At 54.5% G+C, this 26,573-nt stretch overlaps 7 protein-coding genes across 7 annotated transcripts; 2 read left to right on the forward strand and 5 right to left on the reverse strand.

Annotated features, from left to right (window-relative positions):
- Window positions 1-307: 307 nt before the first annotated feature.
- On the reverse strand, window positions 308-1,236 carry J3D65DRAFT_605948 (uncharacterized protein; the record flags this gene model as incomplete). Its single annotated transcript, XM_066798392.1, has 3 exons — window positions 308-502; window positions 535-659; window positions 708-1,236. The coding sequence occupies 3 exons, from the start codon at window positions 1,234-1,236 to the stop codon at window positions 308-310; spliced, it is 849 nt and encodes a 282-aa protein (XP_066651645.1).
- Window positions 1,237-8,535: 7,299 nt separating this feature from the next.
- J3D65DRAFT_605952 (uncharacterized protein) lies at window positions 8,536-9,204 on the forward strand (the record flags this gene model as incomplete). Its single annotated transcript, XM_066798393.1, has 2 exons — window positions 8,536-8,579; window positions 8,640-9,204. The coding sequence occupies 2 exons, from the start codon at window positions 8,536-8,538 to the stop codon at window positions 9,202-9,204; spliced, it is 609 nt and encodes a 202-aa protein (XP_066651646.1).
- Window positions 9,205-10,871: 1,667 nt separating this feature from the next.
- On the forward strand, window positions 10,872-11,927 carry J3D65DRAFT_605953 (uncharacterized protein; the record flags this gene model as incomplete). The annotated part of the gene is made up of 1 exon (XM_066798394.1): window positions 10,872-11,927. One exon carries the CDS (start codon window positions 10,872-10,874, stop codon window positions 11,925-11,927), a length of 1,056 nt encoding a protein of 351 aa, XP_066651647.1.
- Window positions 11,928-13,156: 1,229 nt separating this feature from the next.
- On the reverse strand, window positions 13,157-14,140 carry J3D65DRAFT_605954 (uncharacterized protein; the record flags this gene model as incomplete). The annotated part of the gene is made up of 2 exons (XM_066798395.1): window positions 13,157-13,723; window positions 13,775-14,140. The coding sequence occupies 2 exons, from the start codon at window positions 14,138-14,140 to the stop codon at window positions 13,157-13,159; spliced, it is 933 nt and encodes a 310-aa protein (XP_066651648.1).
- A 1,073-nt stretch (window positions 14,141-15,213) lies between these two features.
- J3D65DRAFT_685154 (uncharacterized protein) lies at window positions 15,214-16,449 on the reverse strand (the record flags this gene model as incomplete). The annotated part of the gene is made up of 1 exon (XM_066803802.1): window positions 15,214-16,449. The coding sequence occupies one exon, from the start codon at window positions 16,447-16,449 to the stop codon at window positions 15,214-15,216; it is 1,236 nt and encodes a 411-aa protein (XP_066651649.1).
- A 4,787-nt stretch (window positions 16,450-21,236) lies between these two features.
- J3D65DRAFT_605958 (uncharacterized protein) lies at window positions 21,237-21,737 on the reverse strand (the record flags this gene model as incomplete). Its single annotated transcript, XM_066798396.1, has 1 exon — window positions 21,237-21,737. One exon carries the CDS (start codon window positions 21,735-21,737, stop codon window positions 21,237-21,239), a length of 501 nt encoding a protein of 166 aa, XP_066651650.1.
- Window positions 21,738-23,667: 1,930 nt separating this feature from the next.
- J3D65DRAFT_605960 (uncharacterized protein) lies at window positions 23,668-25,110 on the reverse strand (the record flags this gene model as incomplete). Its single annotated transcript, XM_066798397.1, has 2 exons — window positions 23,668-24,896; window positions 24,945-25,110. 2 exons carry the CDS (start codon window positions 25,108-25,110, stop codon window positions 23,668-23,670), a joined length of 1,395 nt encoding a protein of 464 aa, XP_066651651.1.
- Window positions 25,111-26,573: the final 1,463 nt, after the last annotated feature.

Below are 26,573 nucleotides of genomic sequence, written 5' to 3' on the forward strand. Positions count from 1 at the left end.
CGGGAAAGCGATTGCGTTGACGAAGCGGTCGGGAAACCGTGTCAAGGGCGCCTACTTGGGATAGCGAATAGCAGTTGAAGAAGGCCCTAGGGAAAGGCATTCAAATGGGGGGCACAAGGACCTGAAGAAGAGGGCAGCAGGAGGCTTTTCAACAAAGCTGAATGGAATCGATGGTGGAGAGAGAAGCATCAATGATTTGTTCAAATACAATGTCCTTGTTCAACGCCAGTTCCCCGAAAACCGTACCGCCCAATATCCCCAGGCAAACAACGCCTTGCAACTATCCCCAAAATCCTGGCTTTGTGACCTACGCCTCCTCGGCGTCGACCGGCTTTCCGAACTCGAGGTGGACGGCGCGGAACTTGACCTCCACCTCCGGCTTGAACGACCCATTGATCAGGTCGTCGAGAAGATGCTCGAACTCGTCCTGGTAGCCCTGGCGCGTCTGCTCCTTCTTGTCGGTCGGGAACAGCGGGAAGAAGAAGATGTTCGAGTCGCTGGTCTGGGGACGCCGTTAGAGCGATGGCGGCGCACGTCGGGCTTTGGGGGCTTACATTCTTGATCGAAGCGAAGTCTGGCATCTCCGCTGCCGGAAACTCCTCCGTGTCGGCGGGGAACTTGGGGAAGCAGTAGAAGTCCAAGACTCGTGGCTCGGGGGTCTGGGGATTGTCAGTGATACGCGTCTGGAGGTCAGTCTTTAAGGGTACTCGCCTTGTCCGTCTCCATGTTCATCTCGTTCTCCATTGTGGGCGTCTCGCTCTTGGTCGTAGGTGCCTCGCTCTTCATAGTAGGCGCCTTGGTATCCTCCGTAGACGGCTCCTTCAAGCCGTGGTACAAGACAGGGAAGAGCTGGATGTCGGTCGAGTTTGGGACGCTGGCCTGTGATGTCGTCAGTGGACTGCCGCCGGGGTGGTTTTTTTTGGACCTCAAACCATGAAGACCGTGATAATCTCTTTGGTGTTCTCCATGGTGGACATGATGCTGTTTGGAAAGTCGGTTTGAATCTTGAGCGGAAGGGTCAGCGGGCGACCGAAGATGATTCTGCTTTGGAGCAGGACCAGTGGGCGGAACCGACTTGAGGATAAAGGTTTTGAGAATGTGAAATGAATTGATTTCGAAGGATGTATTAGAGGTTGCGGGTTGAGCGATCAATGCGAAGAGTTTGGAGGGAAGATTTGTTTGGTTGCGATGATCCTGCATCCGCCGACGCGACGTGCACCACGCCGTGGAGTCCATCAAGCGCACGTGCCCAGCAACCAGAGGCTCAAGACGTCCAAAAGCACGGATTGACAGATGCAGTGTTAAATCTGAGCACTTTGGCTATCTTCGAATATTCTACTGTCAGCGCGATCCCGCGAGATAGTGGTCAAAGGAGAAACATGATTCCAGTAGAATAGTAGGCGCTTTATCAAATCCCAATTCCTGCACGATGAACCTCAACTCAAGCCCTTTAAGCCTGAGTTTTTTGAGCCTTGGTGTTTTGTATTAGCGTCCATCAAACACCTGCCCCATCAACAGAGCTCCATGGCCTCGCCGTCGTCCATGTTCTTCCTGCGAAGAGCCGCTTCCTCGCAGAGCCTGGCCACCACAGCGCGATACTTTGCCAGCTCCTCCTGTTCCTCCACGCTTGACGGGCTGGCCATCTCGAGCTTGGCCAGGAGCTGCTCGATCTCGGCAACTTCCTTGTCGATCGGGCAGATGGGTACCAGGTTGATCTTGGACCAGTGATCGCGTGCCTGAGAACGCAGTTAGCTACCAGGCTGGAGATCATCTGGGTGTTTCTTACCGTTGCTGCGGCGTTGGAGACGCTCTCAGTGCTCGAGCTGGAAGACATTGCGATCGGGCTGCTGGTTGGTTTGACTACGGACCTTGGATGTTGACTAGCAATGTTAGCGACTTGACCGTCGACGTTCCGTCTCAAAAGGATGACAATTACTTGATGCGTACCAGAGGCGAGGCGATCTCTTCGAGGGGAATCCAGAAGTAACAGTCCAAGGGCTGCTTGTTTGGACTTGACAGGAAGCGTCAGCAACTTGGCAGTTGATTGTTTGTCTCGAAGAAGAAGGATTGCGGGAGACTTACTCGTGAAGGGATGCTCTTATAGATGAGACAGGTCAATATTCGAACACTAGCGAAGAATTAATTGACGCAGAGACTTGCTGTTGAGAGTTTTGAGATGTGGTTGTTGGGGAGTGGTGGTCGAAAGCAAAATATACCACATGCCAAGACTTGCTTGAGCCACCATTCAACCACGGGCGCAAAACAACGTCAATTTCACTGTCAAAATATATCGGGAGAAGATTGAAAGCGTGGAGGGGGGATGCAATGATTCATTTGTGTAGAAAAGGCAAAGTAAGTCCAGAGTCCCCCCTTGTGGCCCCCGCCCACACCTGGGACCATGCCGCCCTGAAGATTTTCCCGCCGTGCTCTAGAGCTTCGAAGCGCAATTCGGCTTGCCAGGGTTGCTCCAGAGTCGAGCGACCAAGGCCTGGTGCCGCTGTCGCTCGTCAATCGCCTTGAACATCCGATAATACTTCCTCGTTCGGCGCCAGGCCTCCTCTTCGATCCTCTTCCGCTCTTTCTCCACAAATGCTGCGAGCATCTGTTTCAGTATCAGTTAGATTCACGTTTCAATCGCGTCGACAGATGTGCTCACCTTGGGGTCTGCGAGGATCTGTGTTGGTGTTAGTCATGTCCATGCGGGATTCGCGTTGACAGAGATGCTCACCTTAGGGTCAATGACCGGAAAGCCGTTCTTGTTCATGTTGGGAGACATTGTGGTCTGGGTATGAGCTTGGCTGGAAGTGTCAGAGGCGTGTCTGGGGCTCAAGCTCCTGCAGGAAACATACTTGCGGAGGAAATCTTTTCGATGACTGGGAAGCTTGATTGCGGAAGCTTAGAGTGGGAAAAGAAAGTCATATACGGTTAGAGAGAGAGTTGCAAAGAGTAGGCTTGCTTGGCGGTGGTGCTACTGTCGCTGTAGGCTAAAGATGCAGCCTCGGGACACATCCAAAACACGTGCTACTACTTCTGCGTGTTACTTGGAAGATGGAAAAGCTCAGAAAGAACAAGGGCAGATTTTCAAAGGCTTCTGTAGTATACAATGTTACGAAATTCAACAAAGCACCGCTCAGAGCCAATGTGGGTAAAATTCAACAGGAGCCACCAAAAAAACATGCCATTCATTGCATTCCAGGCTGGCATGAACGGCCAATCTATCTTTCGCCCCGACTCATCTTCGCGTGAGCCGTTATGCGGATGGAATGCCCGCAGCCCCTACTCCTGTACTGCCCATGACCTACTTCCAGAATCGGTCGAGTGCCTCGCGGACGGTAGCGATCATGCCGCTATAGTCGTAACGCAGAAGTCGAAGCTTTCTGATTTCGAGCTCAGCCTCGCGAATGGCCAGGGCCTGCTTCTTTTTCCGGAGCTTCTTCTTTGCTGGATGAGGGGAGACGGGAGCAGCGGGAGCGGCAGCAGCAGCAGCGGGAGCGGGAGGAGCGGGAGGAGGGCCAGCGTTGGTGTTGCTGGGGCGCGGCTATTCGAGGTCAGCACTGGCGACGGTGTGGGGTACCTTTTGGGATGGAATACCTGCTGCTTCTCGTCGGCGACGGGCTTTTTCTCGTCGGAAGGCATGGTGGTGGTGTTGTTGCGAGATGGGCTTTCGAAGAAGTTTCTAAGATGTACGCGTCAATACCGTGGCGGGGGAGGGGCTAGATGTGGTACTCACGCCTTTTTGGCTAATGGAGAGTGGTTTTGCGTTGAAAGCTTGTGCGGAATGAAGTTAGATGTCTCGTTTGGAAGGATGGCGAGGGCGCAAATCATATGGCGTTATTTGCGGTGGGGCCAGCGCGCGCTAGCACAAGGCGCACGCTTCACTGATGTTTAGAGAAGCATTCAGAGAAAATTTTGATAGAAGCACGATAAATGAAGAAGCAGAAACATTTCAATTCAGCGCGCCTTCATGACGCTCGATTTTGGAGCGGTTTTGGCTAGCACATCGCGCCCCCCCAAAAACCCCGTGCTGACCTGCGCTGCTTTCGCTTGGACTCGATGCTAACGAGCTCCCGGCCCTGTAGAGTCCCCAGCCTCTACTTCTTCTCAGTGTTGGTCGGGTTGGGCTTCGCCGCCTCGATTCCTTCCTCGGCGGTCAGGACCAGGAACTTGGTGTTGGCAGCCTGAAGCTGCTTGTCGACGCTCTGCTTGGGAGTCTCAGGCGTGAAAACCAGGAATTTGGTGGCCGACTGGGAGACTTGTCAGTGACAGGCTGCAGGCGGTCTCTACTTAGAACATACCGGGCCGGCGCAAGGGCAGGAGGTCTTCTCGTTCTTGGGAGGCATCGCTTGGGAGAGGTGCTTCTGGTTTGATCTGGGATAGAAGCGTAAGTACATCGAATTTGAGGTTCTCCACCAGAAGAGAGAACGCCATACTCACGTTTGAATGGGAGAGATTCGGTTTTGAAGGGGGTGAGGATGGAGTTCGAGGCGTTGGATTTTGTGGAAGAAGTGAGTTGAAGTAGGTGTTTAGTGTCGACAGTTTGGGCGGTGCGGCGGTTTTGTCCAACCCAGGCGCCGCGCAAAGCATAGCTGCCGCAGGCGGAAGCACCGTCCAAACAAGCCTGAATTAACACAGCGTATTGTTAAATCAAGATCAATGGCCGCCGTAGCTGTTGAAATTGAAGCATCTCGACGAGAGTAGACACATTTTGACATTGGCGGCGAAAAAGTCAACCCACACCACCACAGATTCAGCAACGGTGTCGTGTTCTTGAGTACCTCCATTAAAACCAAACCCTTTGAATTGAACACAGAAAAGCTGTTGTTTTGACCCCCTTGCCTGTCCCAAATCGTTTCCCATCCTGACTATTGCAAACACCAACTAGGGCCCATTGACAAACCTCCTTTTGGTTTCAAACAACGAAGCACCGGGATTGCGGATGGATTCGCGGCTAAATCTGTATGATTGAGTAAGAGGGGTCGCATGTGCGGTGATGTCCAGCAATTCGGAGACTCAAAGCAAGCAAGGCACTTGTGATGAAGGGACGAAGTAGAAGAGTGTGGAATTGATTGATACAGTATAGAATTCGCTCCCATGCATTCGAGGCCCACCCAGGCAAGACTTCCAGAAACCCCAGCGAGACGACCACCTCAAACGTCCCTCAGGCCGGACGTCGCCTTCTCGACAACCCAGGCCGCCTGAGCCATCTTGGCGCTCAGCTCCTGCACCTCCTTCGCGGCCTTGATGGCCTTCTTCACCGAGCCCTTCTTGTCCTCTCGGTGCTTTGCCTCGTTCTTCTTGGCCGCCTCCGTCTCGGCCCTGAGCTGGTGCAGGATGGCGCGGAGGGCCCGATTCTCCTCGTAGAGCGGCTTCAGGGCCGCGTTCTCCTCCTGCAGCGCCTTGTTGGCTGCGCGCAGGGCTTCGAGCTCGACGACCTTCGGGTCGCGGACGTCACCCTCGGAGGGGGTGGGCACTTCGCCGTCGCTGGCCTGGCCATCGCCGCTCTCGCTGCCGCGGTCGGAGGGGACAGGCGCCGGCTCGTTGACCGGTTCCTTGGGAGGTCAGTGTATTGTGATCCTCTGGAGTTCTGGAAAACTTACAAATTGGTCGAACAACTCTTCGTTGCTCCGGAAGCACGAGGGCTTCCTGAAAACGGGCATTTTGACTGTATAGTGGAGGTGGTGGTGATCTACGATTGTCAGAAAACAATGCATGGGTGGGACTTCGGTGACAGGGCGGAACTTTACATTAGGAAGGCTTTGGTGGGAGGGGATGGGGTTTGGCGGAAAGGTGTGAATGTGCTGTGGTGTGAATGTGCTGTGGTGGAGAGAGGATGTGGTGCGAGGATGTGGTGTTGGAAAAAGAGCCGCTCGCTTCGGGCGGTGCTGTCAAGTTGCCCACAACAACCACCGCCGGACGCACCACACCACACGCCAAATGTAGCTTGTCCATCTCCCACACCTCAGAAAAGCCAGTATATACTTCTGCTGGTCCAGAACCTTTAGCGCCGGTGACCACATGCCGTATTTAAGGCTTCCAGATTCAGTTGCGATTCAACAAGGAGGATTGCTATCAAGTTGGGCAAGCCCTTTCTCAGCAGTCTTTGGAGACTACAAACTGACTCTACTCAGGGCCATCGGTTCCTAACAGATCGTCTGTCGAATGGCTTTCGGAAGGTTCTGGGCTGTACGCTTCCAGTGAAAGCAGTCTCGATCGGCATGAAGACTTGCTTTTGGGAAGTAAAAGCAGTTTACCACACAATATTCCCAGAAACCCAAACAGGCAAAGACGGTACAAACGAAAGAGACGGCTAAGGCGAAAAGGACGTACCGCGGGCTCCAATCAACCCTCTTTGGCCCACTCGATTGTTCGTGCTGCCCTCTCGTCTACCCTTCCCGACTGTCCGATGCTCGCCGCCAACATGCTCCAGCCTGGAGCAACGCGCTCTTGCAACGTCCCTACTCTCGGCTTCCAAATACGCGAAACCACGGTGGTCAGCTGGTTGTGCATTCGTTTTACAGACTTCCACAGTGTTCGACATGCGTCCACCGACTCGAAATTCCTACGTTCCGTTCATTCCAGCCCCGACACGACGCGTTGAATCCGAGACAAGACGATAACAGACAGCTGTCAGTCGGGATGCGGTGCCTGCGGCGGCCTCAATCGACAAGGCTTCGCCCTGCCAAAGGCCTTCAATCTGCAAGGGAATGAAAGGGTGGGACCCGCCTGGACACGGCCACTAGGTGATGCGTCTCTGGGGCGCGGGTCTCTTCGACAGACCGAAAGGAGTGCGTCAATTTGTCCAGGGAGGAGACGGGACAGCCGGCAGGGCAAACTCTGCTCCAAAGTCGATCGCCAAGGCCTAGAATTTACAGGTATCGTCCAATTGTTGCCAGAATCCCCAAAAGTTAGGCTGAGAATTGCGTGTTGAACAGATCACTGGAAGTCAAGGCGAAGCGTCACGGGACGAGGCGCTTCATTCGGCGAGCGGCTTTACACGAAGAAGACCCAAGGAATGCTTCGCGCACATCGGTCAGGGGTGGCACTCGGCAATATAAGCTCCCTTGGATCTGTTATAGGCACAATAGATCGTTGTGCAAAGAAGAACATTTTTTTCGATAGGAGAGTCACACATCGGGTTGCCTACGCTGCAGCCACAAGGGATCCAGAGGACTCGGGATGCCAGCTGAGCAATTACGATGCGTCATTATCAGCTCCCCTGGATTCGCCTTCTACAACCGCTGGCTTTTAAAGTACCTGCGCATCTACACCTCTTCCTCGACGGCGAGGGTCGTCGGCCCTGCAGCGTTCCCTGCCCCTGATCGCTCTTCACCGTCAACTCCAGTGCTGCAGCCTATTCCAGTAGTGGATCCATTGAGAGGGACGATTTCTCTCCAGGAGAAGAGCTCGACTCTGGTCCGAGCGGCGCGTGGGCTACGGACAGCATTGCCGAATCTCCTTGGGACCATCCCCTCTGGATTGGACGACTCCTGATCGCCCCCGGACTTTCTTGCCTCGAGATCCCGAAGCCGAAGGAAAGACAACGAGCACTTCCTTGCCGTACCATCTCTTTGCGCGGTGGGATTCTCGCGCGTCATCGGTAACCCGCATTGAGAGTGGAGCCGCAGTAAAGTGCCCGGACCTCCCTGATACCAACACTTTCGGGCCGAACAACGAAATCCCTTCATCCTCTCCTCTCTGAAGACAAAAGAGACGAAGATTTCATGGCTTTGAAGTTGCTGGACCAGGTCTGCTTGGTCGTCGTGGATTGTCTCACGATTCATAAAATATTTTAGCCAGGGCTCCTCCATCAACAACAAGTCTTCGATGGTCTAGTGGTGATGATTTCCGCTTGTCATTACAGCGTAGTGCAAGCGCGGGAGACCGGGGTTCGATGTAAGTCTTGATCTAAACGATCCGCTTGTCCAACAGTTCACTAACAGTATTCACAGTCCCCGTCGGAGAGATCCAATAATCCTTTCTTTTTGCTCTTTTTGTCGGCGGTAGTTGCGGATGTGGACATGTCACGCTTTGCAGCAGAGTCTGGCTGTTGATCTTTTCTTTCGCTACAAGACTTCATTGGGTATCGCGCAGCGGAAGCTCGTTGCGGGTGGTGTTTGCGTGCGTTGAAAACAGCTTTTCTGCGACAAGAGGTTGGCTTGAAAGGCAGGCAATTACGTGAGCCATAAGATAAAAGGAGCTTGGCACAGCGTATACATGTTCCGCCGAGCTTCCATTTTGCAGGTTCTTTTGTTGCTGGGACAGATGGGTGTTCAGTTCAGTCTGATGGTGCACGGACCACCAATGACCTGCGACTGACAACACGGCGTCTGCCAACACCTCTCCCCAAACACATCAACACATTCTCATATTTTGTCGTTTCAACCTACGTTCGAGACCTGGGTCCTCAACATCAAAAGGCTTACCACACCTGATTTATTTGGCCCAGAAAGATCTTGCGAGATCTCGAACAGTGTCGAAGCCCATCGCCACGCTTTGGAGAACGACGGTGACGCGGACCGACGCACCAAAGTCACAATGCCAGACCGCTACGCCAAGCGCAACGTGTACAAGGAGAACAGGTCTGAGCATTCCGACCGAAAATGTCCAGGCTGAAGCGCTGACCAAGATTTCAACGACAGCTACGTCCATGGTGGCAGTTCCCTTCTCCCGAACAGCTACGTCCATGCCGATAGTTCCCTTGTCGCCAACAGCGAGTCCACGTCGCGCGAGGACAAAGCGATGAGGACCCGCCTCGACAACATTTACCAAGATGTCAAGGAAGCCGAGCACGAGAACAAGCTCATCACCTCGTCTCTCGTCAACTTCAGAGAGCAGTCCATGAAGGCGGAGATCAAAGAGCTGAAGAAGGCGCTCCACAAAGCCGACAAGAGAGTCGCCAAGTTTGAGGAGAGGGAAGAGGAATACGAGAACCACATCGAAGTCCTGGAGAGGAAGCTGGAGGACACCAACAAGACCGTCTTCGCGTTCAAAGACAAGGCCCGCAGGTTGCAGGAGGAGCTCCGTCGTGAGAAGTACTGTGCATTCAGGCTCCAGCAGGAGGGCCGTCCTCTCGTGGTCGCTGGCCCTGGTGGATCCCGTGGTGCAGAGGGTGCTCAGCAGATCCACTCGGGCAAGTACAAGAAGCGCGACAAGGAACTCGACAGGCTGGTGCAGGAGGAGGCGATGCGAAGGGCTTCTCGCTAGGTAAGCTGCCGCTTCTGTTTCGAGTTGTTGGTTGGACATGGACTGATCGATTTCGTGACAGATGGAGCGGCTATCCAAACTCCAATTTTGCGACAGAACGACTAGACATGGATCGGATCACCCTCATGCTTGAATTCAAAGACGCCGCCCGTGGGCTACTTTACCAACAACAGAAGATCGACACACAGAGCTCAGGGCTGCTCAAACGGACCTTCATTCCACCACTTCACGACGGCGGGCTCACGATCGATCGGTTCCGAGGCATCCGCCATTTTCTCGATTCAACTCGTGCTTCCCCTTCTACAGATCGCCACGATACAACAGGTCGAACAGCGACTGCAAGCCCCGGTGGAGACTTGCTGGAGCGGACTCAGGATGGAGGGAATTTGCGGTTTCTTTTTCCATTCTCACTTTTTGTTTCTTGCATTCTCACTTTTTGCTTGTCTATGGCTCTGGCGGCCAGTTCGCCCGACTCTTGCTTCGACCCTTGCAAAACCCCAAAGGATCGCCTTGCCATAGAAATTTCGCAGGTTCTCTTGCGGAAAGCAATGCTGCGTAGACAGGGACAGGCGAAGGCGACGGGTATTCCGACAGGCGCTGGAAGGGTGGCCGGACTTTGCTTGAGTCACAGAGAAATTGTCCAAAGGCGTTCACGGTTGCTTTCTTGATTGGCATTACGGTAATGGACAATTGAACGACGAGGTTTCTACTGACTACACGCGAGACTTGAAGACGTGAGGAATGGAGAGACGGCATCGGAACACGGCAGCACTGCTACGCAGTTGGGCACAGTGTGGTCGACAACCCAACCGGTTGCGCAAGTTGCGCAATCGATTTGCTCAACGCAATTCAATCAATTAGGTACCCGCTAGTTTGGGGAATCAATCAATTATACGTCTCTGATTGCGTTGGCGAGATGTGCTTATTGCGAAAAGGCTTTTTTGGCAGTTTTTAGCCCCTACCACCCCCCTTCTGATTCACTTACTTGTGGGATCGATATAATTTACTTAGAAATTTATCATTTCACCTTACTTGTGACTCATCCTTCTACTTTGAATAGTACCTAAGGTATCTATAAAGTCTTGGTGCACTACTGGGCAACACTGCTCAGTCAGGTTGGACATTGCGTTGCGTTGAGTTCCTGACCACACTGGTTGGGCAGAGTTGCAAACAACATGTGGAATTGGACGTTATTGTGGCTCATTCAGTGAGGCGTTGGACTTCCGCGAGGGCTGGCAAGGACCAATTTAACACTTGAACTTTTGATGGTGCTGCTATTGTGCACTGTTTGCGTACTTCCCAATGGTTCACACTGAGGGACGAAGTCTGTGCGCTGCCGTCGGCGGACTGATGAAGTGCAGTCAGAGGAGTGCCATGTCACGCGTATATTCCACCACAACACAATCACATTGGTCTTGAGCATTCTCATCAACCCTCTACGAACAGCCTTTATATCCATTCCTGGTGAGTATCTTGTTTCTCGTGCACATGCAAAGCTAACGTCGCCTCAGGTCACTTCCAAGACTCAGCACAAGGATCTCCGAGCGAAACAAACACTTGCTCCATTACTTGGGAATAACCGCTTTCACGGTCACAAGGTCCACCCATCACCGAGAAATACTGCTCAAGCGCTGACGAAGGTGACAGCTTTACTATAATCAGTGGCCATGGACCCTCACCAACGCCTGAGGGAGAGTTGTCGTGATCAAGACCTTGAGTACCAGAGGTCCCTCCACGCCGGCACTGACGCGACGCCACCGCGGCCTTCAATGGCGAATCCTGATCCTGGCAATCGAGCCTTGATCTCGCGTCTGCAGCAGAAGGTTCGAGAGGCGGAGAACCAAATCAAGCATTTGGTGGCTAGCGAAACTGGACAGAACCAGCGGATCAAGGTCCTGGAGGACGAGGTCAAAGCCTTGAAGTCCCAGGTCAAGACGCTAGAGGACCGTCAAAATACCAGCCAGCGCTCCCAGAAAGCCTCCGACAACAAGCATTCCCACAAACCTTCCGAAAACCAGCGTTCCCACGAAGCTTCCACCGAAAAGCAGCTAGAAAACCTCACTGAGCACGCGGTCAACAAGCTGAACAACGCTGTCATCAATGGTCACGAACCTCTTGGCAAGAAGCCTGAGGGAAGTCTCCTAGCCCAGACTGGCGCCATTTTCGAGTGCGCCAGCAGAAAATCTGCCTCGGCCATACACGCAGAATGGGAATGGGACGAGGAAATGAAACTTCTGAAGGAGAAGACTCAGCGTTTCGAGGCCGTGGTCCTGCGCACGAGATCTACGCTTTCTCCGGCCAACAAGACCAAGAGCCTGATAACGACATCTAAGGACTACGGCAAGGACCTGAAGACCCCGAGCAGCAGCAAGAATCTTCAGCCGGGAGCCAGCAGCCCACATGAGTCGCCGACCTTCAAATATGGTCGTTATGAGCCAGCGACCAGTAGTCCCTCGCCCAGGAACCAGAGGAATACGCGCACGGAGACCGCCAACCGCTCTCCCGAAGCCCAGAAGACTGCGCGCACCGACAGTGTCCTGACCGAAGCCGCCAGCCAAATCAGAAGCCGTCCGACTCCCGCGAAGCCCGCCACGGATCGCCTCAACAACGGCAAATTGGAATGGTCTACTCGCACCCCTGCGCGCACCGACAGCTCTCGCGAGAAGCACCGCAGGACCAGGTACAGACCAAGCGAGGACAAGACGCCCAAGGCGGACTCGTGAAAGGCCGACGCGCCGGACAGCAATTGCAAGGCTGAGCCGTTCTCTTACTACAAGCGCGAGTATGGCGCTGTTGTCATGAATTTGCCACCCAGCAATCCTGTTCTGGGGAAGTCAAGTAGAAGGTGTATGGGGAGCCTGTGTGATGGGAAGGCCTGGGGACTGGAGAATCGGATTCAAGAGAGGCACGGATTGGAAGGCTGAATCTTGGACGACTCAGCTTCTTGATTTTGTGAGCAAAGGCTTCTGTATTGGCTTGACTTCTCTGTCGTTTCGGTAACCTGTTCTACGAGTTCACTTGCTTTCAGTTCCTGTCGAATTGTCACGGAGCGGTCGAGGAGAATGGGATGGAGCGACAGTGTGGCGGCGTTGCAAGGGTCACGGGACAGGAGATGAATAGCTAGAAATTAATGGATTAAGTACCAACTCTCCTGTAGCCCAAGTGAAATCATCTCCGTGCGAGGGCTTTGATTCTGATGTCCGAAGATGCTTCCGCACTTTCCGTGCCGGCTGTTCAGTACAAAGACCGTGACTTGCGCGGATGGAGGACTTTGGATTAACCAACGGTGCTCTGCTCGGACGAGGATCAAATCGTTTTCTCGGTTCTATCACCAGCATTTGCAAACTGCCAGAGATTTGTATGGCTCAACTGTCAATGGTATCTTAATCAGCATTGTGGCAGCTCTGCGACACAGTACGCTGATGGGGTGCTCGAAAGGAAGGGGAATCGAAAGAGCGCAGACACTGGACCCACAAGGGCTCAGCTTTGTTTAGGTACAATGAGTGAGCCCGCATGAACCCTTCGGAGTCGTTATTCTGGGGTGGAGTAACAATTTCATCGATATCTAACACAGGTTGCTTTGTTTCCCGTTCAATATTCTTCTCGCATGTCCCAACATGTTTAAAACCCCTGTAGCCCAAGTGGCACCACCAAAGAACGCTGGTTTTGATGCCGTTCTCTGGCATGACTCTTTCCTCCCACATGCTTGTCCTTGTACTTCCTTACACCCCCTTTCTCTCTCTTGTTCAACACACCAGCCATCCCCACAAAGAAACAAGACCCCTCGACCACGAAGTGTGCGTCCTCCCTGCAATGCCCCTGTCAACCATTCCCCTCCCTCCATGTCCATCCAAGTGTATCACCCCCTCGCCGTATTTCCTTCCTCCGCGAGTCCGCAGGGCGCCAATGAATGAATATGACGGAAAAGAAGGGAAGACCGTTGATCTAGTGCCTACTTCTTTGCTCCTTGTGCGTGGAAGAATTTGGCCGAGATGTGCTTGGCTTTCTCCACAATCTTCTGAGGAACCGAAGAGCCAGCGTCGCGAATGAGATGGAAGAGTTCCGCGACGTCCGAAGCCAAGCGAGAGTTGTATTCTTGGGCGACTGCGACTTCAGATCTAAGCGCCTTGTTTTCGCTCTCAAGCTGGCGGATCTTCGACTGCGCCGCGAGAGCTGCTTGGTCCGTCGACTTGGCCTTTAGCTTCTTCGCAACTTCTTCGCGCTCCTCCCTCAGCCGGGCGATCTCCTTGTCCAGTTCCTCGACGCGAGCCTCGAATGTCGACGCGTCAGCATTTCCAGCCTCCTGCTTGTGCGCAGTGTCGCCGTGGATTTTAGCGCACTCGTGGATCTTGGCCGTCATGGTATTGAGGGCGCCGTCCATCTGCTTGTTTTCGTTTTCGATGTTCGTGATGTGCGTCTGAAGGGTGTCGACGGTGCCGCTGAGGTTTTGATTGTTCCTCTCGGCGGCGGCCAGGCGCTTCCCCAGCAAGACCATGTCGTTGCGCAGCTGGATGTTTTCCTGACAAAGGCGTCAGTATTGGAAGTGTTAGATGTTTTGAAATCAACTTACGACTTCTGCTGCGACCTGCTCTTCAATTCCAACTTCTGGGTTGTCCTTGTTGACGACCGGCGCAGCAGGGCTGGTAGCTGAGCCAGAAACCTTTGACTTCGACTCGATGTCGGCGGCGTCTTTGTTGTGTTTGGTGTTGACTCGGGCGGAAGCACGAGCTGCATGACTTTTGCTGTTGTCCTGGACAGTTGCGACCACTGGTCCTGTCCGAGGCTTCCTCTCTCGAATCCAACGATCTGGCTTGCCGGCGTGATGCTTGTGGCCTCTGGGCGAACGGACCGTCTTCGTTTCTGGCTGTGAACGCTTCTTGGGGTGATAGACACCAGCCATCTGCTCAACGAAGGTACCAAAGGTAGTGGGAGCCATTTCGAAAGGTCGTGATTGGAGCGAGAATTGAGAGTGGAGCGATTGGGCAAAGTGTGGTCCGAAAGTTGGAGCGTGAGGAAATTTGGATATCGGTGAAGAGTTCAAAGATTGATCTGTTGTGTTGATGGGAACAGAAAAACCGAGCTGCGAAGGTTGTGTTGACCGGGAGCTTCGACGGACGAGCAAACAATCATCCTGGGCACGCGCCACCTGGACATCGACAACAACGCGCGAGACGCGTCCGCAGATAGCCAAGGCAAAGTTAACACTCTGCTGTGTCAAGTTGGTGCCAACAATGCTCCCGGTCCATCCTCAACCCTCGGCGAAAACAATGCCTGGGACAGTGATTCGGTCGGGGGACACATCGAGACTGGAAAGGAGCGGAGCATATCTTAGGTGGTAGAACTTGAAGCTTCGTCGAAATACGTTGGCTCCATCAACAATGCCTATGGTTTACTTGTAAACAAATTGAACGTGGGTGAGAAGAAGTCTTTGAACCATCCGTGAATGAGAGGTTGAATTAATCGCATTTGTATCAAGCTGGTCTAGAAACCCCAAAGCAACCAAAGTAAAAGAGTCGTGAAAGCCCCCTGAGCCCTCATGTCAGACCCGACGACAAGCAACTGACAGAATAGAAACCGTGAAAACCCAAGTGCAAGTGAAAGTACCAAAAAGGCCCATCTCCAACTGTCCCGCGTGAGGCTTGCAGACGTACGACGTAAGGGTAAGACGAATGAACCCGAAGCCTGGAATCTATCGTGGCCGTGTTAGAGCTGAAGACGACTTGAAAGAAAACCACCGGGGAAGACTGACCTCGTTGCCCGAACACCGTGCCCGAAGCAATCGTCTCAAGAGTCCCTCTCTTTCATGTCTCGGACAAAGCGAGCCGTGGGGAAATGTATTGCCACAGCGATACGTACAAAGAACAGACAGATGTTGAGGGTCGACAGGGAGCAGACTTGAAGCGCGGAAGAAGAGCTGGGCTCCGAATGAACAACCGGATCTGTTGAGGAGAAGAAATTAGCTTGAGCAGAGAAGGGTGAGTTGATTGAACGTACCCAGCAGGCATGCGCTCAGAGATCTCCTCGACGCCAAGAGGGATGGGTAACAGCCTGATCAAGACGTTCTGCCAGAAACTTGATGTTTTGTGGAGCGTTTCCGTTGACACGAACGGCACTGACAAGGGACTTCGCCGCGGTCTTGACTTCGGCCTGGCACTTCTCAGCGGCAGCCAGCTCGGTCTTGCGGACTTCGTTCTCTCCTTCAGCCCGCAGAAGCTCGTTGAAGTGCCGCCTGGCACTGCCGGAGTTGAGGCCCATGGCCTGCATGTCGCGTCGAAGGGAGTCGAGCTCACGGCGCTTGGAGTCGTTCTTGTCGTCGAGTGTGGCGACCTTCCTTTCCAGGGCAGCGATCTCGTCCTTGAGCTTCTCGATGCGGACGAAGTCTTCCGTGTCATGCCAGACCTCGGGCCGTTTCGCGTTGTCCAAGTCCTTCTTCAGGCGGTCGGTTTCTTGCTGAAGCTTGCGCTTGTCCTCCCGCAACGAGGCGCATGTCCGGTCCTTCGCCTCTGACGACTTTTTGGAGATGTCCCGGGATTTTTCCAGCTTTTCCTTTGCTTCCTTCAGCTGGTCTCTCTCCCGTTCAAGGCGAATGATCTCGAGAATGTGGATATGCTCGCGCTGCTTCAACTCCGTGACCTGGGTGGCGGCAGATCGGTCGGCAGAGCTAGGCGTTGACTTGGCTGCCTGCTTCAGCTGGATGACCTCCTGCTTGAGCGCTCGAATCTCGTTGGCAAGCCCGGAGTTGTTTTTCCCCTCTTGCCTCAGATGGGAGTTCTCGCTGCGAAGTTGCGACTGTTCTGCCTTGAGAGACTCGACTTCCTTGGCAAGCTTGGCCTCGGCTGGATTGTCACGCTTCAAGCGGAAATTCTCCGCGCGGACTCGGCGCTGGTCTGCCTTCAGCTTCTCAATCTGCTTGTGGAGGGCGTCGTTGGCCGCGAGGGTGTCGCTCAGGGTCGAGTTGGTCTGAGCGATCTCCGCCTCGAGAGACTCCATGCGCTTTTCTGGGTCTGTGGGTCGCCCATCCGAGTCGCACTCCGCCTCTGCATTTTCCTCCTCATCTTCCTCATCCTCCGCCGACTCGACCCAACGCGCGGTTGCTTGGTGGTTGGGGGTGTCCGGGCGGCGAGGAGTAGGCTTGGAGGCGGCTCTAGCAGCGGGAGAACCCGCACTGGTTTGACGAGGGACGCCAAACAGCCTCTCAGCGAGACCCTCGGCGATGGAGCGGTGTCTGCGAAGCGTGGGAGACATCTTGTTGGTATAGCGTTGGGAAAACGTGAGAAGTTGGGATTTGGAGGGCGATGAAACGGGGAATGTGGCTGTCCGTAGAGCAAAGAGCAACAGAGGAGTATACGGTAGAGGTAAAAGAAAGCTGGTGAGCTGAAAGGTAGGCAGTTGGTTGGGTTGGGTTCCGAGACGAAAGTGGGGCGTGGTGGTCAAGAGAAGGGCGAGCATCAAGATGGATGTAAACAATGGTGGCCGCCGACATGGGCACAGACCATTTGACGTGCCGCCTGGCGGGCAACAATCGAGGTCAAGATTAACACCAGAAGTGCTAAAATCCAGCTGTGATATTGACCCGCTGCAATGCCACACGCCATGGAGACTACTCGGCCTGCCATATCGACGCCTGCGCCATTCCACTTTGGCAACGCACCAAAGGAGCCCAAGTATCCCCCAAAGTAATGCTTCCCTTTCGTAGCCCCTGCATTGTTTCTGAAATAGTCACGAATATACGTTGTTCATGTACAGCATATACAAAGCAACGGTGTCTCTTTGACGGGCAAAGAGTCCTACAAGCTGTTGCACGAGGGAAGAAAAAATGTTGGAACGGAATTTGCAAGAGAAAACTGCCCGGATGGAGCGCTGATATACGAACAAAGAAGTAAGAAGCCCAAAGGAAGACAAAGGGGTAAGAGGTTTCATGTCTAGTGAGTATTGGAACAAAGACTGGCCATCGCCGCAGTATTGCAATATTAAAGGTATCTGCAGACGAAAAAGCATGTGAATTGGGCCAGAAGATGCTACCTGGAGTTCCCTTTTTGTTCCTACCCCTTGGTCTGTCCAAGCAACTGCTGTCCCTGGCATGCTTCTCGTGTTACAGGCGTCGATGTCCGTAGCCGACTCTGTTGAGACCCGTCAGCTTTGCAGTCTGCAAGCAGATTAAGTGCTGATTGTTGGCACATACCTGGATATAGGTGACCGGGGAAAGAAGAAGAAGGCGTGAACACTTGTCAAGTGCAGAGCGCATAGCGCTGATGGCCCTTCGAAAGACATGTTAGCAAAGACTCATTGAATACGGAGGGATTTGGCATTAGACGTACCTGTGCAAGATAGACAGAATGGGCGTCAACACAACCCAACCCCATGGCTCCGGACCAAGCAAGACGCTCAGCCGTCGCGCGGAAGACTGCGCACACGCTCCCTAAGACGCTCGCAGATCCTCCTGATCTCGAGAGGGAGCATGTTGGCGTGGCGCTCCAGGAAGCCGAGGACGTGCTCAAAGTCCGGGAGCATGTTCATCAAGGCGGCCTTGACGTCGAGGAGAGTCCTCCTTTGCCGCCTGTTCTTCTCGTCGAGCATGGCGATGGTGGCCTCTTGCTCCTTGAACTGCTTGACCGCCGCCGTCTTGCTGATGGTGAGCGAGCGGACGGTCTCCTCCAATGCGTACCGGTGGTGGCCAGCAAGCTCTGGGATCCTCTCGGGGTTGGGAGGGACAGCGTGGCGGCGAGCTACGAGCTCGATCTGGGCTTGATCGCGCTCGTATTTGACTTGGCGAAGCTCGGCGCGCAGGCGAGAAGCCTCGTCCTCCGCTGTGATGCGCAGCTGTCTGTCTCGCTGCGCCGATGCTGCAGGCATGGTTCTGGTGGGCGTTGGTTGGAGGTGGCGGGAGAGGGGGCAGAAAAGGTCACTGGCGTGATCTGACGGTATCGTGAGCTTTTGAGGTCGTGAGAACGTGACTGAGAAATTTGATGAAGCTTGACTTACGAAAAGGTCTGGGACGGTGGTGGAGGTCGGTTGTGGTGTTAGTCAAGTTTTGCTGTCGACAGCAGCCGAAGCCCCAAAAGACCGCCAACAAACGTGACTAACCCAATTTGGACCGCCGACGACGCCAACCAGCGCCGAGCTAAGCCACGGGAAAGACCTAGATACAGCTTCCACACCATCCTGTAGCGTCTCTTTGGGTCTCGAAGGACGGAGAAAGTCCAGTATATAATTCGATCTACGAAGCTGAAGACCAGCGCAAAACTACAGCTGGCATGGTAGCATCCGCGACAGAACGCTGGTGGAAAAGGAGCTTTTCATCAATATACGAGCGAGTTTCTATTGTCAAAAACGAAGGTAATAAAGATGAGTGTGAAAGAAAAGATTCGCGATTCAATGCAGGAAAGCTTCTCGGCCATTCATTAAAACGAGGACTGTCCAAGTGAGCCAGAACATATCCAAGTCTTGCCGGGGAACCCTTTTTAGTGTTCAGACCAACTCATCAATGGAAAAGAAACCAGCGGAGAGAGCAGGCCTTAGTGATGAACCAGTAGTCGACACTTTCCGAGGGGTCGAAATATCCTCGAGGGACGGGAGGGATCTGCTCAAAGAAGTGTTAGCAAAGTCCGAAGAGTAGTCCAGCGGAAACCAGGGGATGATGGCCCAGTCCGAATTCCAGGCTGTCTTGATCGAGGAGTCGCTCGATGGGACATCGACTCGCGATACACCACTCCCAGACTCAAGAACCTCTGGGACCATGCGAACGGGCGAAACGGACATGGTGAAGGAGTTGATACCTTCGGCCTACCCTCACGCCACCGTGGCCACCATGTCTGGCGTGCTGAGTTGCAAGATCTTTCTCCCCCTGCGCCCGCACTTCCTGCGCTTCGCTCCCAAGTCAACTGAGTTCGGAATGAAGCCTGTCGACTTTGACCTTGAATCACCGGACGGTCGCTCGACCGTGGTCTTCGGCTTCGCCACCCATGTTGCTGGATGAGATTTGGGTCGACGTGGGCGACACGGGCTGCGAGACGGCGTGTTGGAATTCGACGCGGTCAAAGCAAGGCGGCTGGATCGCAGAATATATGGTTCGACGGCAGCGGTTTGATAAGGCATCCGAAGTTTGTCGAAAACAGTCGTAATGGGCTTGAATGAGGAAACGCGAAAGACAACGTGGCTGCTGGAAGAAACACGTGCGTCGATTTAGCCCAAACGCTTTTCCAGCTACCCGCCAGAATCGTCCGAGTGACTGCTGCAGGATGTCAGTGTCGCTGCATCAACTTTTGTTTGCACAAAGCGAAGGGCGGTCCGTGGCCTCGTGTCGACAAACGGCGCGAAACCAAGGATGCAAGGAAGAGATTGAAGAAAGTCTTGTATTGATGCTGATAAGTCCTGCTTCTGTCCGAGTTTTCCGTGTTTTGCCTCCTTCATTCCGCCGCCTCAAGCTTCCCGAAGCGCAAAGTGTGTCCGTCCGATTGCAACCGCAAATCTGGAACGAATTGCGTCGGTGCAAATCAAAAGTAGTTGAGTAGCAACTTCACGTACCTCAAGACAGCAGACCAGCGCAGGACCAGGAAGTTTTCAAGCCGAGAGAGAGCGCTTCAAGTAGAGGTCAGCATTTCTTCTCAGCCATGTGGTGCGATGGAGAGCTTACCCAGGAAAGCAACGGTGGTGGCGACCTCAGAACGCTCAGTTCGCGCGTCTACCACGTTCCATGCTGGCGATGCCGCTGTCGATCTGGTCGGCAAGCCTCTGAGCATCATCGACCTTGTTGACCAGCTTCTTGACGTCGGGAATGAACGTGTCCATGTTGTGCTTGGCGATGTTGGCGATGTCGGTAAGCTCCTTGTTGCGCTCGCGAAGGTGCTCGATCTCCTTCTTATCCTTGGAAATCTGCTGGAGATCTCCCTGGAACCGGACCATAGTCTCCCTGGCCGGCTTGTTGGCCTGCTTGCGGAGAGTCTCGTTCTGCACCTTCAGCTGGTCGCGCTCGGCCCTGAGGTCCTTGATTTCGTGCTCCATGCGGTGCTTCTCCTTGAAGTGCTTAACCGCCTCGTCTTCGCAATCCTTCTTGCAGGCTTCGTACTTGCCCTTCAGCCAAGCATTCTCGGCCTGGAGCTCGGAGACGTTCATAGTAGGCATGGTGTTGGGTTCGAGAGTCGTAAGACGATTGGCGAAGAAGATTGAACGCGGCGAAGGCGCGGCGATTGAGATGGTGCAAAGAAGGAAAGGCAGTGAGTGTTGGTTGGCTTTGATTGTTGTTCGAAGAATGGACCGATTCGGAGGATGAATTTTGTGGATGGAATAGGTCTTGGAGGATGGGCAAGATGCGGATGCGCGTCGTCGGTGGGCAAACAGTAGTGGCACGTGCACTGGTTATGGAAATGTCAACAAGACTCGCAAAATGACTCTGATTGGCCGAGATTCGCTGACCTCTTTTCTCCAGGTGAATCCTGTCGATGGGCCACATCTGCAGTTGCTTCACAGCTGGCCTTGAAAGCTTACAGTCACAGTGAGCTGGGAAGCAGCAACGATTAGGAAGAACGCATGAAAACTTGAATTGCATTAAACTAAGGAACGCTCAACCACTTCTCCAAGCCAGCGACGTCGAAGTTGTCCTTGTGGTCCTCCTGAAGCCCTTCCTACAAGACGACCTGCAATCCAAACCATCAGTAAGGGTTAGGAAGTCTGGACGAGCACGAGATGACATACCTTTGTCGTGACTTGGCTGAGCCACAAGAAACGGAAATTGGTTGAGCGCAAATGGTCCTTGAATTGTTGGAAAAGACCGGATCCCCAGAATAGCATGTAACGAACTACTGAATGATTCTCGTTAGCTTTTACATGGCCTCAAGATACTGGAAGCAGCGTTGAAAGTCTTACATATACAGCAGAAGGCCGCAGCTGATGGTCATCAGACCAAAGCGCTCACTCGACCTCCGATGGCGACCCTAGAAGAAGCTTGTTAGCAAAGCTCCAAGTCAAGGTCTAGGAGAGCACGGTCGGATTGAGGGAGCGGGAAGTGGACAGTGGGGAACGAACCTTGTCGTCCCTCAGTTGGCGTCAGGATCCGTGAACTCGTAGAGGTCGTCCTTGAGACGACCAGCGGCCTCGAGGGAGGAGGGAGGGGGGTCTTCGACATTGTAGACCACCTCAAGGAGCTCGAGGATGTCCTTGGCGATGGCGATCTGGGTGCGCTCGGCGTTGGTGACCTTGATCTTGGGGATCTTGATCTGGTCGTGCTCCACCATCACCGCGTCGGATTCGAAGTGCTCGGCTTTGCTGGCCTTCTCCTTCTTCTTGCTTTCCGCCTTCTTCGCGGCCTCCTTGAGCTTCTCGGCCTCCGCCTTCAGCTTCTTGACCTCAGCCAGGGCCTTGTTGCGCTGGCTGCGGAGGCGGTCGATCTCGTCCTGGAAGGCCTTCCTCTCGGCAGTCTCGCGGTTCGTCCTGTCCGCCTTCCACGCCTTGCCCTTGGCCTCCCAGAGGGCCTTGTTCCTGGCGGCCTGGGCGGCCTCGACGCCGAGGGGCAGACTGAAGTTGGTGGAGGAAGACATGTCGTCGGGATGTAAGCGGTGATTTGTGGAAGAAGTGTTTGGGATGATGGTTTTGAGAAGGTGGGAGAGAGAATTCGTCGGTGGCAAAGAGAAGTGGAGACGTTCAAGTTTTGTGGACGTGGTTGAGAAGACGAGAGGTGTTCAGGTGCAGGTTGCGGAGGGAAGAAACAGAAGCAAAGGTCACGACCGCAGCCAAAAGTCGGGCGGTACATCTCGGCGGCGCGCCGACGTGACCTTTGGCGAACGATGTCTTGGCAACTGACGGCCGGCAGCAGAATTAAAGCATTTAACACGTCAAGTTTGAAAGTGTTAAAATTAGGGGGAACACATGAAGCTAGTGAATTTGTAGAGCTAAGTAGAACTCGATGTTGCAGCAGCACCATCCCAATCCAGCCCTTGATAGTCGAGATGTCCTTGCCATCCTCCTCATGCTTTTCCTACGAACCATGGATTGAAACCCCAAGAAAGAACATCATCCCTGCCAGACGTGGTGTCGAAAGCTGTGTTCTCGGCGTCGAGTCGTGGTCGCAGCCCTGGCAGAAATGTATTAGCAAAACTTCAAGAGAAGATCGAGGGGAGCAGAAAGTGGACAGAAACGAACCTTGGTGTCGCTCAATGAGAGTCGGGGGCCGTGAAGTTGTGGATGTCTTTGCGAAGACGGTCTGCAGCCTCAATGGTGGAGCGGGGTGGGTCATCGACGTTGTACACAACTTCAAGAAGCTCAATGATGTCTTTGGCAACGGCCAGGTTGCTGCGTTCTCCTTTGGCGGCTTGGGCGTGCTTGCTGACTTCCTTGCGGTCGACGAAGACGTCATCCTCCTCGAACAGTTCAGCCTGGCGAGCCTTGGTAGTCTGGACCGCCTTCGGGTTCTTGTCGTTCTTGACCATGACCTCCGTGGTCTTGGAGTGCTTGGTCTTCTCAGCCTTGACGGCTTGGTTGTTGGGCTTCGAGAGCTCGACCTGGTAGGCCAGCCTCTTGATCTCGCCGTGGGCGTAGTTGAGCTGACCACGAAGAAGCCTGATCTCAGCGTACAGCTCTTCTTTCTCGGGGTCGGCCCTGGCCCTGAGGTTCTCTGCAACGAAGACTTCGGACTTGGCCTTCCATAGGGCTTTGTTCTTCCTGGCCTCGTCGCTGTCCAGGTCCAAACCGGCAGGCGTCTTGTAGGAAGACATCTCGCGGGGATGAATGTGGTGATTTTCCGTTGAAAGGTTTGAAAGGTGGAATTGAGAAAGGAGGTTCGAGGAATCGTCGTTGGTGGAAGAGGAGACCGTGGGTGTAGACGATGAAGCGTTGGAGGGGTGGTTGTTGTGGAGCGAGGGAAAGGCCACGACGGCGGTCAAAGCCGGGCGGTAAACCTAGACGCCTACCGATGCGACACTTTGGTAGCAGTTATCTTGGAAGCCCAAAATTTCCAGGTGGGCCAGAGCATGTACTACGTCCAGCTTCAAAGTGTCAAACTCGAAACGATGAAGCTTTGCCGCGGAAAAAATATACATCTTGGATTTTGATGACAGTGGGAGTCCCCTTAGCCGCTCCAGTATCAATTCAACGTGATTCTTACGATTCTATATCTGGGAGTTGATTGATTTGCTTGCTCATTGGCTGCTTTCAATATCTGGTGCGGCAAATGGAACTGTTTGTCAAGGCATTGACAGGGAATTTGGCTGACAGCTCACGTGTCCAGCAAGCCAGTGTCGCAAGTTGCCTGTCCGTTCATACCTTACAAGGAAGCCGTTTTCACTCATGAATCTGAATGAAATCAATCCCAATTACTCTCCACCGTCTATATGTACATGAAAACAAAATCTCCCGGCAAAACGAACCCCTGACTCCGAGCCGAAACACCACGAGTACCAAACTCCAGGCAAAACCCACCAAGACTCCCTCCACAGACCACTCAACCTCAACAGACCAGACCCAAGCCTCGGACTACTCCCCATCCTCCTCAGGCAGGGCGGGCAGCGGCTTGTCCAAGGCCGCGCTGCCGACGGACGACGACGACGTCTTGCGCAACGGCCAGTCGGCTGGCGCATCGTCGAAGGGGCTCGCGCAGTCACCCGTGAGGGAAGCCGACTGCTGACGCTGTAGCGGCTTGACTGGCGAGGGGCCCATCGAGATGGCCAGTCCGACGGCCTCTCTCTCCGCCTCCACCACCTCGCTCTTCTCCTCCTCTCCGCTTCCTCCAACGGCCCCCTGTCTCTGCACCGCGAACGGACGAGAAAAGTTTCTGGACCCCTGGCGACGGATCCGGCAAGCATTGGCAGCGGCAGACATGGCAATGGTGTCGGCGGCAGCAAACACACCAGCAGCGGGCGAGGGGCGGGCGGCGACGACGGGCTGGCCCAGGATGACCGGGCTGAGCGGCAGACGAGCAGGAATGCTGGCCCGGCGGGCGGCGCGAACGAGAGTCTCCGTGCTGGAGACGCGAGGGTGACGGATCACCGTCTCCGTGCTGGGAGAACGGGAGTGGGCGTCCAGGTCGGGCTGCTGCTGCTGCTGCTCCTGGCGGCCGCGGGTGCGAGGCAGGGCGAGGCCGGATCTGCCAAAGGGACCAACGGGGTCCAAGACGGGCGGGTCCTCCTCCTCCACCGCAGCGCGCACGCTCTCCAACTCCTCCTCCAGCGACGCGCGCACCCTCATCTCCTCGGGGTTCTCCGCCTTGTAGCCGGGCGGGAGCGGGAACTGTAGGAACCGCGCACTGGCGGTCGACGACGGCGCGGGCGAGACGGACCGGGAGGCTCCCAGCGACTGGCCGGCGGGCACGCTCACAGGGAGGTGCAACGATGAGGCCGTCGACCGGGAGCTCTCCTTGCGCAGGTCGGCGTGGGAGCGTGTCAACAGCCTCAGTGCCCGAAGGCCTCCTCCAACGCTGGTCATGACGCGGCGGCCACGACTCGTGGTGGCGTCGGTGGTGGTGGTGCTGGTGGTGGCGGCATCGGCGCGGGCCGCAGCGTGCTTCTCCCTGAGGAAGCCGAAGAGGCGCTTGGGCTGGGGAGGCGGAGGGAGGCTCTTGTCAAGGTTGACGCCGGAGTCCTGCGAGGCGCGCTTCTCGGGCGACTTGTCCATGGACGGCAGCGCCGTCAGGGTTTGCTCGGGCGCGTGAAAGGCGGCGGGCTGGGAGGACTCGAAGCCCTCTTCGTCCGAAAAGTAATCTTCTTCTAGAGTCAATACACTTCAAACCAGTTCGTCATCTTTAAGGTGCTGACCGTCGTCATGGCCGCCTTGCTCCATATGCGTTTCCGCAGGGATGGGCAGGTCAGGCACGGGAGGAGCATCAAGGCCGGGCGCCTTTGGCGCGGGCTGCTTCGAAGGCGAGGGCGTGGCGGAGCGCGAGACGGGAAAGGAGCCGGGAATCTTCTCGTGGAAAGACATGGTGGTGAGAGGAAAAAGAGATGATGGGATGGTTGTTCGTGGAAAGCTGCGATGAAAATGGTGGTGGTGGTGACGGCGAGCTTGACAGGAAAAAGATGATGGTGAGAAAGTAGAGAGTCGCAGATGGTAGACCAAAGGTAAACAAGACGAATTGGTAGACTTTAGTTGGTGGTGATGCTGTCTGTGCGGCAACGGTCAGCCGGACGGGGTCTGGCTTCGAGAGTTAACACCTCGACGCGCTGCCCCCAAACAATCCTCCCTGCTGTCACCATTCTACAACTTCGCTCCTGTTCTCTCCATTGTCCAACAGTTCCATAAAGCTGCACTCCACAAGCCCTGCCAATGGCGCCATGGCGACGCGTGGGCGAGCTAGCAAACAGTTCAACGCCCCTCGTGCAGCCATCGAGCAGGAGAAGTACCATTATCCCCAGAGCCTCCCTAAGGATGTACAGATATCTCTAACAAACAGACAGGTACCAGGAGTAACTTTCAGCGTCTCGAGGATGCTCCGCGGACAGAAGACATCAAACGACCGCATCGCAACCAGCCAAATCCGCAAATCGAGTCGGATGCGTCCCCGTCGATGATCAACTTCTTTCTCGCTGCTGAAGTAACAGGCTACGAGTCAGCTTGCATATACAACGCGAAGAGACTGCAAGCAGTACACCGGGGGAGTATGGAAAAGCCGCAAGGCCAGGGAGGACCACCAACGACTGCGTCGAAAGGGCCGCCCGGCTCCTGTTCTGGCTCAAGGTCTTGCAGCCAGCTTTTATCCTTGTTGAATTCGGCAAACTGGACAACGAAGCAAGTGACAAGATCGACATGCGGAATGTTGCCCCTGCAGAAACCACGAAACCGTTTCCCCCGTCCCCCGTTCCCCGTTCAGACGGATTGCTAACATCTCGCAGAACAACCCTTTCTCTTCGTTTTCGACAAACATCCTATCTCCCTCTCTCGTCGACTTCCTTTTCACAAAGGCGTTGTCTGCATACAAAGCAATGATGTGTGGTTTGGTCGCTCGTCAGCCCTAGCGTCAGGGATCTATGCATCCGTGGGCCCCGGTCGCACGCGATGTCTGAGAGGGGAAGTTCGATCGACAGGCCCAACCACGCCATGCCGAACCTTGTTTCGACCCTTTGCAGGGGACGCTTGCAGAAACACCACCACAATTCAGCGTCCGATACTCCTCGGAGGCTTGGAAACGAAACGTGCCGCAAGGATGAGGAGGAAAGGGAGGAAAAAGCAGTTTCCACGGTCGACATTGCAGCGATCAGGCCGTTGCCTGTGCGACAAAAAGCAGGCTTGTGGCGGCAATGGACTGCTTCGTAGGAAACTGTTTCCATCGGGGGTTTGGACGACAAAAACGATGCATACAGGATATATTGATCTTGCTGCCACTCGGACGCTATGCGCTACCTGTCAACGGTTCTCCGGGCCTCGCGGTGTCTGCCCCCTTGCTGTGG

Source organism: Phyllosticta citribraziliensis, assembly GCF_038025025.1.
Source record: "Phyllosticta citribraziliensis strain CPC 17464 chromosome Unknown J3D65scaffold_11, whole genome shotgun sequence".
NCBI classification, from domain to species: Eukaryota; Fungi; Ascomycota; class Dothideomycetes; order Botryosphaeriales; family Phyllostictaceae; genus Phyllosticta; species Phyllosticta citribraziliensis.